At 36.0% G+C, this 14,509-nt stretch overlaps 1 protein-coding gene across 1 annotated transcript in view; it reads left to right on the forward strand.

Annotated features, from left to right (window-relative positions):
* The window catches only part of hydin (HYDIN axonemal central pair apparatus protein), a 163,501-nt gene that overhangs the window by 115,099 nt on the left and 33,893 nt on the right, over positions 1-14,509 (forward strand). The window contains exons 51-64 of the mRNA XM_059334390.1: positions 1,432-1,673; positions 1,786-1,968; positions 3,441-3,560; positions 3,642-3,801; positions 4,594-4,766; positions 6,087-6,285; positions 7,184-7,277; positions 7,491-7,584; positions 7,827-7,995; positions 8,172-8,254; positions 9,119-9,274; positions 11,259-11,364; positions 12,507-12,711; positions 13,606-13,838. Coding sequence (XP_059190373.1) covers positions 1,432-1,673; positions 1,786-1,968; positions 3,441-3,560; positions 3,642-3,801; positions 4,594-4,766; positions 6,087-6,285; positions 7,184-7,277; positions 7,491-7,584; positions 7,827-7,995; positions 8,172-8,254; positions 9,119-9,274; positions 11,259-11,364; positions 12,507-12,711; positions 13,606-13,838 — 2,217 coding nt within the window. The remainder of the gene's footprint in view (positions 1-1,431; positions 1,674-1,785; positions 1,969-3,440; positions 3,561-3,641; positions 3,802-4,593; positions 4,767-6,086; positions 6,286-7,183; positions 7,278-7,490; positions 7,585-7,826; positions 7,996-8,171; positions 8,255-9,118; positions 9,275-11,258; positions 11,365-12,506; positions 12,712-13,605; positions 13,839-14,509) is intronic.

The raw sequence follows: 14,509 nt of genomic DNA on the forward strand, positions 1-14,509 counted from the left end.
AAAGGGAAACTTTGATAATGCAACACATTAATTCACTGGGCTGCAGCATGGATGGAGAGTACACTGCAAAAAAAGAAAAGTTGGGTGAACTCTAAATTTCAAGGCAACAAACTTCGATAACATTTTAAGTTTGACAATTAAACTAAATATTTTAAGTTTTGTTTTTGAGTTTGCTCAACTCTGAATTTCTCTGGCACGATTGTAACGCCGCTATGAAATGTCAGCTAATGTTGTTACCACAATTTTGAGTTAGCATTGATACGCTAATGGATACTCTTGCCTACTAGCTGACACAAGCAGTGCCGCTAGCATCAGTTAGCCGCTAGCGTCAATTAGCCGCTAGCGTCAGTTAGCCGCTAGCTTTCGCTAATGACCGAATTTCACAACAAAGAAATAAGAGTTATCAGAACTATTGTCCCTTGTTTTGAACCCCAACTTAAAGATATAAGTAACAACAACTCACCAACTTGTTTTTGAGCAGACAACTGGCTTCCTTTGTTGTGCTAACTTACATTAATACCCTAAATGTCAGTAATTTATATTTCCAAGTTTTGCCAACTTAAATCACTGTTTTAGGCCAAAAATTACAAGTTGGCTTTTTTGCAGTGTAGGCTCTGTTGATCTGCATGTGCTGCCTGCACTGTAGAGACACAGGCTGTTCAAAGATCTGCAAAGTTTGCCTTTAAACTCACAAGTGCAAAATGATCAATGTGGAAGTGACAATCTAAAAACCACATCCTTTTATGAGAAGATTAAACAGGATTTACAGTAAATATGTACTTCATTTGACGACTAACTAGTGCTAAAGAATTTAACTACCATGAAATACGAGCTAGCACTCATTTTTCGAACCTGGTCTCACAGAAATCCGTGAAATAGCCACGGATTTCACTTAACTCAAAATCCGTGGAATAGCCACGGAATCACTCAAATTTCCGTGAAACTGACACGGATTTCGCTACAATGCAAGTTAAAGGCTATTGGCCAAGGCTATTGGCTTGTTCCAAGTCACGTGACTTTCAAGGTCCTGGCGGTCAGAACAAAAAACATGGCGGACAGTTCTCTCATTTTTAGTGAAAAATCAATATTTTGACTTAGTTTCTGCATAAAAATGGATTTTGATCACATTTCTAGCGAGAAATATAGGTTTTATTTTCTAAATCTTCACTCAGTGAATGTACATAATCACTTTGTATGTTGGAATAGCCACGGGATATGACTGTCATTAACTTGCATTGTAGCGAAATCCGTGTCAGTTTCACAGAAATTTGAGTGATTCCGTGGCTATTCCACGGATTTCTGTGAGACCAGGTTGCATTTTTCTCATGATCACACCTTTTCAAATGCTAACAGTCAATAAATAATGGGTACAAACTGATGTTAAAACCTTAACGTTAAAGATTAAATGGTGTTTGTGTGTGCACACTTAAGGAAGAGGCACCGACAAGATTTTCCAAAAGTCGTGGCAAGGGCAGCATTAAGGAGAGTGCAGTAACAAAGGAGAAGGATAAAAAGGGCAGAGAAAGTCAAAAGAGCAGGAGACAAACTTCAGCCAAGACTAAAGCGAAGGGCTCGGACCGCTCTCGCTCACCGATGTTACGCGTCTCCTCCACATCTGACTGCACCGAACAAGACCAACACCAAGGAAACCTGGAGCTGAAACGTAACCAGAGGCAAGGGAAAAACGCACAGACACAATCTATAATGAAACATTTTGTTTAGTTCTTCACTTTGTTCTTTTTACTAAATGTGTGCATTTTTTGGTCATTTTTTTTTTGTATACAGCCTGACAACATTTCGCTGGGTTGTACCAGCCAATGGTGAGGTGGTTCTGAAGATCTGGTTCTACTCAGACTCCCCAGGGAAGTTTGAACAGACCTTCAACTTTGAGCTACTGGGGACCCGGAGACAATACCAGCTCCTCTGCAGAGGAATTTGCACCTATCCCTCCATCTGCAAAGACTACATGTCAGTCAGCATTGTTTAATTACTTAATGCAGTAATATAAATGGTAAAGTACGGAAGCCCTGAACCGCAAGTGAAGAAAATTTTTTTTGAGATGTTATCTTGTTATTTCCAGATCATATCTCGTTATTTTAAGATAATATCTCATTATTTCGAGATAATACACATATGTAAAAAAAAAAAAAAGAATAAAAAAAAAAAAAATCTTCTAAAATGTTTTTTTTCTTCAGATATTATCTCATTATTTCGAGATAATATCTCGTTATTTCGAGATAACACACCTATGTAAAAAAAAAATGTTATTTTTTTTTTTATTTTTATTTTTTTTACATAGGTGTGTTATCTCGAAATAACGAGATATGATCTCGAAATAACAAGATAACATCTCCAAAAAAAATTTCTTCACTTGCGGTTCAGGGCTTCCGTAGTAAAGAAACAGGAAGGGAAAAGAAAATACAAACTATTACAGATACCAAAAGGGTAACACTTTACTTGATGGTATCGTCATAATAGTGACATGATACTGTCATAACTGTGACATGACACCATCATAAACGTGTCATAAACATTATGTCAATGTCATAAACGTTTATGACTGCTGTCATTAAGTGTCATTCGGTTTTTGTCATGACAAGTTGACATTCCTTGGGTTGTCTTGATTATGACAACTTGACTTTAATCAAAGTGACATTACCACAAAATGTCTTTGTCATGGCAACTTGACATAAACAAAATATGTTTCTATATTTGTGTTTATGGCAAGTTGGCATAATGATTATTATAATTAGATGTGCAAGGTTACAGACCAATTCTAGCACTTGGTCATAGATGTTTGACAGAATACCGACAAGATACCCAAAACTGCTAGAATTGGTCTGTATATTTTGTGGTAATGTCACTTTGATTAAAGTCAAGTTGTCATAATCAAGACAACCCAAGGAATGTCAACTTGTCATGACAAAAACCAAATGACACTTAATGACAGCAGTCATAAACGTTTATGACATTGACATAATGTTTATGACACGTTTATGATGGTGTCATGTCACAGTTATGACGGTATCATGTCACTATTATGACGATACCTTCAAGTAAAGTGTTACCCAAAAGGGACATTAAGCTTTGAAATGTCACCCCAGTAAGGTAATGATGCCAGTGCTCATAGACTGACACACTGAGATAATTATAACTTCCTGAAAAACCTGTGAATGCCAATAACTCATCAAAGCATTGCAGAAAATGCAGAAACTTGAAATTAATTGCCTGAAAAATCTTAAATGGATAGTTTGGATTTTTTTTGTATTGTATTATGTACTTATCCATAGTCAATGTATTATCAGCAGTCAGTGGTGGTTGGCACAAAAAGAAAATGTACAATATATTTTAAAGCCACATTGCAATTATTTGAACTACATTAAGGGATGATTAAATGTGATTTCAATTGGACTTAAAGTAATGATATTTGCTTTCCCCAGGACTCTTTTTTCCCTCAGTAAACGGGTACCACAAGTAGAAGAAGAGCTCCAGAAGGCTTACATAGTCAAATCTGGATACTTTGAGTTTGGACCATTACTCTGTGGCAAGACCAGAGACAGGTGAGAGGCAGAGTGAATGGCTTAATGTGTTCATAGCAGTCTTATAGATATTTATAGATTCATATGTCTGTGTTTGTGTAGGTACAAGGAAAACAGGTACCCAGAGAACACGGAGAGACTCGTGATTCACAATAATTCAGGCCTGGAGGCTGAGGTTCAGTTCCGTTTCCAGCATGATAGCCAGGCCACCACATATCTGCTGGACCCCCCAACCATGACCCTGAAACCTGACCAGAAACAGGTACCAAGCAGATCTCACCTGTCATTCAGATCATTTGTGACTAGAATCAGACAGGGAAATACCAAACAGGGAATATTTTTGGTGTCCGTTGAATAATATAGATGACTGGTACACTGCAAAAAAAGAAAAGTTGGGTGAACTCAAAATTTCAAGGCAACAAACTTCGATACATTTTTAAGTTGAACAAATAAATTAAATATTTTTTGTTTTGTTTTTGAGTTTGCTCAACTCTGAATTCAGATTTTTGTCAACTAAACTGTAAGTTGTACTAACTTATAATTTTAAATTGTAATAACTTTTAATCCTCACTTCTGCTAACTTCTGAAATGTGCTGAATTGGCACGATTGTAACGCCGCTATGAAATGTCAGCTAATGTTGCGACCACAATTTTGAGTTAGCATTGATACGCTAATGGCTACTCTTGTAGCTGTAACAAGCAGCGCTACTAGCATCAGTTAGCCGCTAGCATCAGTTAGCCTCTAGCTTTCGCTAATGACTGAATTTCACCGCTTTCCCGCATTTCACAACAAAGAAATAAGAGTTAGCAGAACTGTTGTCCCTTGTTGTGAACCCCAACTTAAAGATATAAGTAACAACAACTCACCAACTTGTTTTTGAGCAGACAACTGGCTTCCTTTGTTGTGCTAACTTACATTATTGCCCTAAATGTCAATATTTTATATTTCCAAGTTTTACCAACTTAAATCACTGTTTTAGGCCAAAAAATACAACTTGTCTTTTTCACAGTGTAGATAGAACTGGTACATGTAACTATTCTTCTGTCCTGCTAGGAGTTGACTGTGTGGGCTTACCCAACAAAACTGGGACAAATGAAGGACAGTGTTGTGTGCTGTATTAAAGACAATCCAGAGCTTGTCATCGTCAACCTCTCCTGCTGGGGTGTTCGGCCAGAGCTGGAACTGGAAAGCAAGCATTTGCACTTCAACAGGACTTTGCTGCACAGGTACCAACATACAGTGTATAATACTCAGTCAGGGAAGACAAATTCAAGAGTAATGGGCCTCATTCACGAACCGTTCTTAAGAACAAATGTGTTCTTAAGTCCTTCTTACGAAGATTTTTTACGAAGATTGTGGCATTCATGAATTTTTTTCTTATCCAGAATTTTTCTTAGGTAAGAACAAATCCTAGGAACACTCAGGAGAACTCTTAAGCACATTTCAGTGCTGACATGTTGACATGGTTGTGTTGTCTTCTTTTGTTAAGTTCAATTAAATACATTACAGTGAAATTTCCATCATATTTATGTATTTATTTATTCATTTCATTTTTTTTTTCATTTTTCATTTTAATTAAATTAAATGTGCCAACGCTTTAACATGAATCAAGTAAATTGGAAATCATGCCGTCAATTAGTGATACCACCCTATTTATAGGTGGCATTACTCCATCCACGGCCTACAAAACAATGGCATATATATTGCTGCTATAATAATAATATATATGGTATTATTCTAGAAAATAAATTGTTTGTGTTGTTGCAACCTGCACTAAGGCTGCTAAATTTAATTTTCTTCCTCCAAGTGATCTCCTGCAGCAGAACTTCTAGTTCTGAACTGCTAAAGTTTTTTTTTTTTTACCTGTGCTCCAACGGATTTACGCTTTGCTTTAGGCATTCTGTTTCTGTTTCCTCTGTGTGGCGTCTACACACGGCCCTGCAGTCCTTTTTATGCGCCCTTTTATGGGCATTAATGGGTGGTTACCTATGCTAATCCTATGTTAGTTTTAACTTTAACTTTAACTTTTATTGCTGTTGAATGTGGTGTATGAGAATTGTGGTTAATTGTTCTTATTTTATCATGGTGCTGCCTTCTTGGCCAGGTCATTCTTGAAAAAGAGTTTTTAATCTCAATGAATTTTACCTGGTTAAATAAAGGATATTGATTGATTGATTGATTGATTGATTGATTGATTGATTGATTGATTGATTGATTGATTGATTGATTGATAATCAAGACTAGACTCACCTGGCACGCCCGCTCTATTCACGAGGAGATGGCATTCATTCATCAATTTAAGAACACGGCTGCGAACAATTCAGCGGCTTAAGAACACGTTGATGAATCTGACGTAGGGTCTTCTTAGAAATCTCCTTAAGAAAGAATCTAAGAAGATTCTTAAGAAGATATTGGTGAATGAGGCCCATTCTCCTTCAAATATCACAGCGATAACAGTGATGCTTTTTAAATTGTTGTATCAACAAATCTACCTATCCCTCTGTCCTTTCCTTGGTCAACCTTCCTTATCCCATCCTTCTCTCTAGGCGGGACAGCCAGGGTGTGACGCTGCATAATAAGACCGCTCTGCCTGTCTCTTGGAGACTACAGGGTGTGGAGGAGTTGGGTGACCAGTTCAGTGTGCCGCAGGATCAGGGCATCATCTCACCTAACTCCTCTTTCCTCCTGAGCTTGCACTTCAGGGCCAGGAAGCCACTCGCCATTAAGAAGATCTTACGTCTGGAGGTAGAGTAGAACTATCCAAGGGCACATGCTGAAATGAATAATGGATGTGATATACAGTATGAACTTCAGCTAACCCCGATATGCATTATGTAAGTGCTTTTCCAATATTGATAAAGGCAGTCAAACGAATTCCAAATGTCAAGGATGATAAAAAAAAAGTGGACAATCAAGTCAGATGGAAATGGACAGGGCCTGTGCAGATCAAGGTTATTATAGTTAACGAAAACTAACGAAATAACGAAAACTAGAATTGAAAAAACATTTTCGTTAACTGAAATAAAAATAAAAACTAGAGTTTTTTAAAAAACGGTAACTAACTGAAACTGTATTGTGTGGTTACAAAACTAACTAAAATTATAGTGAAAATGTCCTTAGTTTTCGTTTTTGTCAACTTTTTTCATTCATAATTCAGTGTTTCTATTTGAACATGCAACACATGGTGAATATGTTTACTGAGACTGGGATGTTTACACTAGAACCAAAATACAAAACACCCAGAACTGTAAGAGTTAATAACCTTATTGGGCTGAGATGATAAACCAAAGGAAATAAAGGAAACATTTATTATGACCACTTTGAATCTCGCACCCAACACATAGCCCATTACAAAAAAACTAAAACTAACACTAAAACTAATAAAAACTAAACTAAAACTAAGCATTTTCAAAAACGAAAAACTAAACTAAAACTAGAAAACTCACTCTAAAAACTAACTAAAACTACCTGAATTTGAAAACAAAAATTCACAACGAAATTAAAACTAAAACTAATGAAAAATCCCAAACTATTATAACCTTGGTGCTGATAGATGTGTAAAATAACACATGTCAAGCTGAGGTGTTTAGATTTGAGTTTGTACTGTGTGTATTAACAGTGTGTGCTGTGTGTTTTGTTGCAGGTGTCCGATGTGGAGAAGATTTTAGGCATTGTACACACAGAAAACATCCAGGTCACAGCTGAAGCCTATGATATAGCCCTGTGCATCACACCAGGTACAAACTGGAAGAGAATTTCATGTAAAAGTCAAAGTTATTCCCCAGCTCATCGGGCGTTTAATTCCATTAAGGCACATGTAATTTAAACTGAAATTTAATCCAGTATTTTCTTGCTGTGAGGTGACTTTGCAACACTGAGTGACTGAGTTGCAGCCCTGATGTCACAATAATTAAAATTGATAAACTACAAAACTGTTGTTTCTGTGGCAGATGGCTGTCTTGACTTTGGAACCACCAAAGTCTTTGAAGAGGCCAAGCTGTCTCTCAGGATGAAAAACCAAGGAAAATACGAAATTGCCTACAAGTATGTTTGACCTGCTCCCTTTTGACTTAAAAGGAATAGTTCAGATTTTGTACACCGAGACATTAAACTGCATCATTTTCAGTTAAATTCTGGAAAAGTTGGTGTGTTCTAAAACTTTTGACCAGTAGTGTAATTTGATTGATTGATTGATTGATTGAGTTTGACTTCCACATGACTAAACATTAAATGAATCTCACCATGGAACTAGTAACCTTTTGCTTACATTCTTTTCTGTCTACAAGGTTTACATTTCAGCAGACCAAACCGGCCCAGCCAAACCTAGACTCCATTTTCACCGTGTCCCCCTCAAGTGGTTCTCTAATGCCCCACGAGAAGCCCACAGCAGTGCAAATCCTCTGCAGAACCAATGCAGAAGTCCTTATTGAAGAGCAACCGCTCCTGTCTTGCCAGGTGAGAACCATACAATGGTCTTAATGAGTACAAAGGTTCAGGCTCAACTTTGAAGTCAAAGTGGAACGGAAAAGGATTTTGTTACCTTGTTAGCTTTTTGCTACCAGAACTTTTTGACTTATGACTTCATGATTAAAGAGACATGCAAGTTAAGGTTTGGGGTTCCTCTGCTGCAGGTGATTGAACCCAACATTGGGAATGGAGGAGAAGCCATAGCTGTCCTCGCCATCAAGGTTTCGGTCAAGTCTGTCTTCTCCAGGTTAAGGCTTCATTTATACTCTCTCTTCTGTGTAATGCTTTTTAGTCATTAAGAACCAATGTCACAGTATTTTCTGATTTAGATGTGTTATACACTCTCAGAAAAAGGGGTAAAAAGTCCTTTTTTGTCCCCCGAGGTACAATCTACACTAATGTACCCCCTAAGGCCAATTATTGGACCTTAAGGTACCTATATGTACCTTTTTGAGGGCCAAAAAGGTAAATATGGGTACCCAAGTGGTAAAAGGTACATATATGTACCCTTCCTTTTACATGCTGGGGTACAATAGACAATCTGTGTTAGGCTCTACAAATGACAGTAGCCTAAATATTAGTTATTGTTTAAATAATTATTTAGTCTTTCTTCAGCAGTAGGTTAGTTATACTTTTATAATTTTAAACAATTTTACATTGTTTAGTTAAATGAAAATGAAATGGGAAATAAAAAAACAACAACATTCTGATAAAGTGAAAACTTATTTGTTTTTTGTATAATGTAGATACACAAAAATATATAAAATGAAATACTGGTACAATACTGTACCCTATAAAGGCTAATTTTGTACCCTTTTTAAAGGTCCATTTTTGTACTTCAAAATAAGGGTACAAAAAAGTACCTTCTGAGGGTACTGCCCCAGTGACAAGCCATTGTACCCTTAAAGGTACAATTCTGTACTCTATTTTCTGAGAGTGTACCTCTTAGTAAACTTTATTTTTTAGACTCTATGGAATGATCATCTTTCTTTGTTTTTGTGCCATTTCACGTTTATCACATACTATCTTCTACTACAAGCTTCATTATTTTGTTGATAGAAAGTATTTCTGAGATTCAACCAAAGTATAAATTGTGAATTCCATCCATCAGGTACAAGATCACACCTGCATGTGACATCAATTTTGGTCCACTGGTCTATGGCAACAAGAAAAGCCAGAGCTTCACTATTGAGAACAACGGAGCTTTTGATACACGTTTCATCATCTGTCGCATGATCACGGACCAGGCACCGACCGGGAAGCCAGGGTAGGGGAACAGTACACACACACAATTAAACACACTTCGTATGAGTTTTAAACAACATGGTCTCACAGAAATCCGTGAAATAGCCACGGATTTCGCTTAACTCAAAATCCGTGGAATAGCCACACCGTAAAAAATGTCTGTAGATATTACAGTGAAAAACTGCTAAACCATGACAGTAAAAGACCGTAAAATGATAAATGAGTTAATTCAGTTTAAGTAACAATGAAACATTGTGAATGTATATATTAGCCAAAACAGTATTTTTTTTTACAGTTTTTTTAAAAATACATTACTTCACTGTAAAATACACTGGCACCGTGATTGTAGCAAAAATATACTGTAATATATATACAAGCCATAATTTTTGCATTTATTATTTGTATAAATACTTTTTGTCACTGTTAAATGAACTAAACACCATATCTCTAACAGAAATATACTGTAATATTTAATGATAATATCTTTAATTTATGAATCATTTCTTTTGATGGAAAAACTCTTTATTTTTTACGGTAAAATATGCAATAAAATGGCAATCTTTAATGTGAAATCAACAGTGCTAATATCCTTTTACCATAATATTGGAAAAAGTTGCGCCGTATTTATTACGGTAAAGTTCTGGCAACCACAGCTGCCAGTTTTTTACCGTAAAAACAACAGTTGTTTTTTTTACAGTGCACGGAATCGCTCAAATTTCCGTGAAACTGACACGGATTTCGCTACAATGCAAGTTAATGACAGTCATATCCCGTGGCTATTCCAACATACAAAGTGATTATGTACATTCACTGAGTGAAGATTTAGAAAATAAAACATATATTTCTCTCTAGAAATGTGATCAAAATCCATTTTTATGCAGAAACAAAGTCAAAATATTAATTTTTTCACTAAAAATGAGAGAACTGTCCGCCATGTTTTTTGTTCTGACCGCCGGGACCTTGAAAGTCACGTGACTTGGAACAAACCAATAGGAAAAAATATCCATGGAATAGCCACGGGATATGACTGTCATTAACTTGCATTGTAGCAAAATCCGTGTCAGTTTCACGGAAATTTGAGCGATTCCGTGGCTATTCCACGGATTTCTGTGAGACCAGGTTCATTTCATCAATCAAATTTATCACCAGTAAGAGAAAGAGTAACAGCTCAGTGCAGATGCATTTGGTTTGTTGATGAGATGCCGTACATGCTAAACAATATTTGCTGCCATGTGACAAATCCTTTGATCAAATATAATATACCTTTCAAATGAAAATTCACTCAAGCATCATTGTGCTGCCAATCCCTACAAATGTTTTATTGCTTTGACTTGAGAGAATGCACTCTTTTAATGAAGTCCTGTGATGTGAAAGTAAAACAAATTAAAAAACAAAAACTTTTGCAAATTTATATCACTGGATCCACTAGTGTGCTGCTTGGTGCTTAACAGAAAATAGTATGAGCAGACACAAACGATTGGCAGTACTTTACCGAAAAGGAAATTATAATAAAAACTAATGTGGCCTGTGTGGGCTTTCACTGGGTTTAATATAATTTTAAAAGTAAGAAAACAGCATTAAATAGCTCATTAATTACGGTGTTATATTTTAAGAAATAGCATAAAGAGCATAAATTAAGCTTAAAAAAATGTATTTATGTTTTGCTCTATTGTATCGATAATGTCTCAAGTCGAGGTTGAAGTCTTAATAATACTTTAGTGCTGAAGAATAAAATACATTGCCTTAAAACATATGATAATATTCATTGTGGACATGAATAATGGATGCCAACGTATATTAATCTGATCAGTTCTGGCTCCCAAAAGGTACAATTATTTGTTTGCATACATTAAATGCAAATGTTATGTATTTTCCACCTTTAACACTGAACTGTGAGACATCTCAACTGCTGCATGAAATGTGAAAAGCAGAAGGTATTAAAGTATATTGGTTTTCTTTAAAAATGTGAATTAATTTTTGTTTGTGTCCCTGTGTACTGGTCTTAGGGGCCCAGGTAGGAAGATACCTCAAGAGAGCCATTCAGAGAGACTCACTGGGGCCCCGAGCAAAATGAGACGCGACTCCTTCCAGAAAGACATGAATGTTACACAGGTGAGAGACCGCCAGTAGAAATGACAACAACAAGTGTTGTTTTGTTTGTCTTTCTAAGAGGTCATGACATGCTTGTTACCTCCCGTTATGCGCAGATTGTTCTCATTGTTTTAAGTACGATGCATGCATTGTACAGCAAGAGAGATTTTGGTAATTTATTGGGTCAATGCACCCAAATTACATATAGATAGATAGATAGATTGATAGATTGATAGATTGATAGATAGATAGATAGATAGATAGATAGATGATAGATGGATAGGTAGATTGGTAGATAGATAGATAGATAGATAGATGGATAGATAGATAGATAGATAGATAGATAGATAGATAGATAGATAGGTAGATAGGTAGATAGATAGATAGATAGATAGATAGATAGATAGATAGATAGATAGATAGATAGATGGATTGGTAGATAGATAGATAGATAGATAGATAGATAGATAGATAGATAGATAGATAGGTAGATAGGTAGATTGATAGATAGATAGATAGATAGATAGATAGATAGATAGATAGATAGATAGATAGATAGATAGATAGATGGATTGGTAGATAGATAGATAGATAGATAGATAGATAGATAGATAGATAGATAGGTAGATAGGTAGATTGATAGATAGATAGATAGATAGATAGATAGATAGATAGATAGATAGATAGATAGATAGATAGATAGATAGATAGATGGATTGGTAGATAGATAGATAGATAGATAGATAGATAGATAGATAGATAGATAGATAGATAGATAGGTAGGTAGGTAGGTAGGTAGGTAGGTAGGTAGATAGATAGATAGATAGATAGGTAGGTAGGTAGGTAGGTAGGTAGGTAGGTAGGTAGGTAGATAGATAGATAGATAGATAGATAGATAGATAGATAGGTAGGTAGGTAGGTAGGTAGGTAGGTAGGTAGATAGATAGATAGATAGATAGATAGATAGATAGACTGTGATGGTTCAGGTTTTTACACAAAATGTAAAGTAAGAAAGGAAAAACTACAAAATGGTAAAGCTCATGAAGCAAAATTAAAAATATATAAAAAGCCTTTCTTGCTCTTGAGTTCCATGTAATTGATTATGCTCATTTCCCCTAGAATCCTTACCTGTGCCTCTCTGATCTCCCCATGTTTTTCTCCAGAACCGCCTCAACATGGGGGTGTTCTCGGTGTGTCCCTGCAGCGGGAGCTTGCAGCCAGGGTCTCAGCAGGTTGTGACAGTGGACTGTGCAGCTGAACAGCTGGGAAACTGGAACCAGGGTTTGCTGATAGACATCAGTGACCGTGACCCCTCAGACCATCCTGATGGCATACCGTACAGACTGCTGGCTGAAGTCTGCAAGCCGAGTGAGATCTTATTCTGTCTCATTTGATTCATTAAGCTAGCCAGTCGGGGCTCGCTTCCAAATGGCTCAGTTCCATGCATGTCATATGCATGTTTTCTCCTGAGATCACAAAAATGGACACAAACTATCCCCAACAGTTCAAAACTCATATTCTCTTGTTTATCTTATCCTTCATCAGACATTTTCATCATTGACCGTGTAAACATTTAGAGCAGCTATTCTCAACCTTGGGGTCGGGACCCCAATTGGGGTCGCGAGATGATTTCTGGGGGTCGCCAAATCATTTTGGATGTCAGCTCTGTCTCCACTGTGTTAAAGTGTTCATGTGTTTTAGTCTTTTTGGTCACTTAACGTATTTTTTTGTTCATTTTGTGTCTTTTTAGGTCATTCTGTGTCTTTTTTTAGTCATTTTGTGTCTTTTTTTGGTCCTTTTGTGTCTTTTTTGGTCAATTTGTGTCTTTTTTTTGGTCATTTTGTGTCTTTTTTTGGTCCTTTTGTGTCTTTTTTGGTCAATTTGTGTCTTTTTTTTGTCATTTTGTGTCTTTTTTTGGTCCTTTTGTGTCTTTTTTGGTCAATTTGTGTCTTTTTTTGGTCATTTTGTGTCTTTTTTTGGTCCTTTTGTGTATTTTTTGGTCATTTTGTGTCTTTTTTTGGTCATTTTATGTCTTTTTTGATCATTTTGTGGTCAATTTGTGTCTTTTTTGGTCATTTTGTTTCTTTTTTGGGTGATCTGAACTGTGCGTGTGCGATTGTGTTCAGTGAGCGGGGGTCACGGACAACATGCATGTTAAATTGGGGGTCGCGACTCAAAAAGGTTGAGAATAGCTGATTTAGAGGGCCTACGTCAATGACCAACACTATATTTGTCTCTCTTCTTATTTTTTTTGTTTTCCAGGTATAGCATTAGACATGGCTTCCATCTTTGAAGAACACCATCTGTGCCCTGACAGCAGTCAGCTCTCCTCGGAGCGGTTTTTCAGTGCTGAAGGCATTTACATCCAGGATGAGAACAAGTTTATTTTCAACAAAGTCCTGATTGGGCGAACTGCCCAGGCTCGTTTCAAACTCACCAACAACAGCAGGGTGCCCTGTGCACTCAACTTGGCCATCAAAAATGTTGCTGTTAAGGTAAATAATGTAAAGCTCTGAGCATATATACAGTACAGGCCAAAAGTTTGGACACACCTCCTCATTCAATGCGTTTCCTTTATTTTCATGACTATTTACATACATTGTAGATTCATCAAAACAAATAATGAACACATGTGGAATTATGTACTTAACAAAAAAGTGTGAAATCACTGAAAACATGTCTTATATTCGGTAACACTTTACAATAACCAACTAAATAATGTTTATAGATGGTTTATAAACCGATTATTAACATTAACAAAGTGCTATACATATTAAATCTTAAAAAAACAATTTCTTAAAGTTATATGAATCATTTCAAAAATCATTAACATACTTAATATGGTGTTCAAAATGTTAAAGTGAGTGCAACTAAAACTATTGATAAACTATTAATTATAATTTAATTGTTTGTTAATGGTAAAGTAACTATAAACTTACATTAATATACCATTTATTTGCCATTTATAAATGATTTAGTTAGTTAAACATTAATAAATTATGCATTTACCATTCTAAATGGCCTATATACGGTTTCTAAATGATGATTAAACATTAACAAACTATCTGTTTACCGTTTATAAATGATGGTTATTGTAAAGTGTTACCTTATATTCTAGTAAGCAAAGGGTGGTTACTTTGAGGAATCTAAAATACAAGACATGTTT

Source organism: Centropristis striata, chromosome 6 (genome assembly GCF_030273125.1).
Source record: "Centropristis striata isolate RG_2023a ecotype Rhode Island chromosome 6, C.striata_1.0, whole genome shotgun sequence".
Lineage (NCBI taxonomy): Eukaryota > Metazoa > Chordata > Actinopteri > Perciformes > Serranidae > Centropristis > Centropristis striata.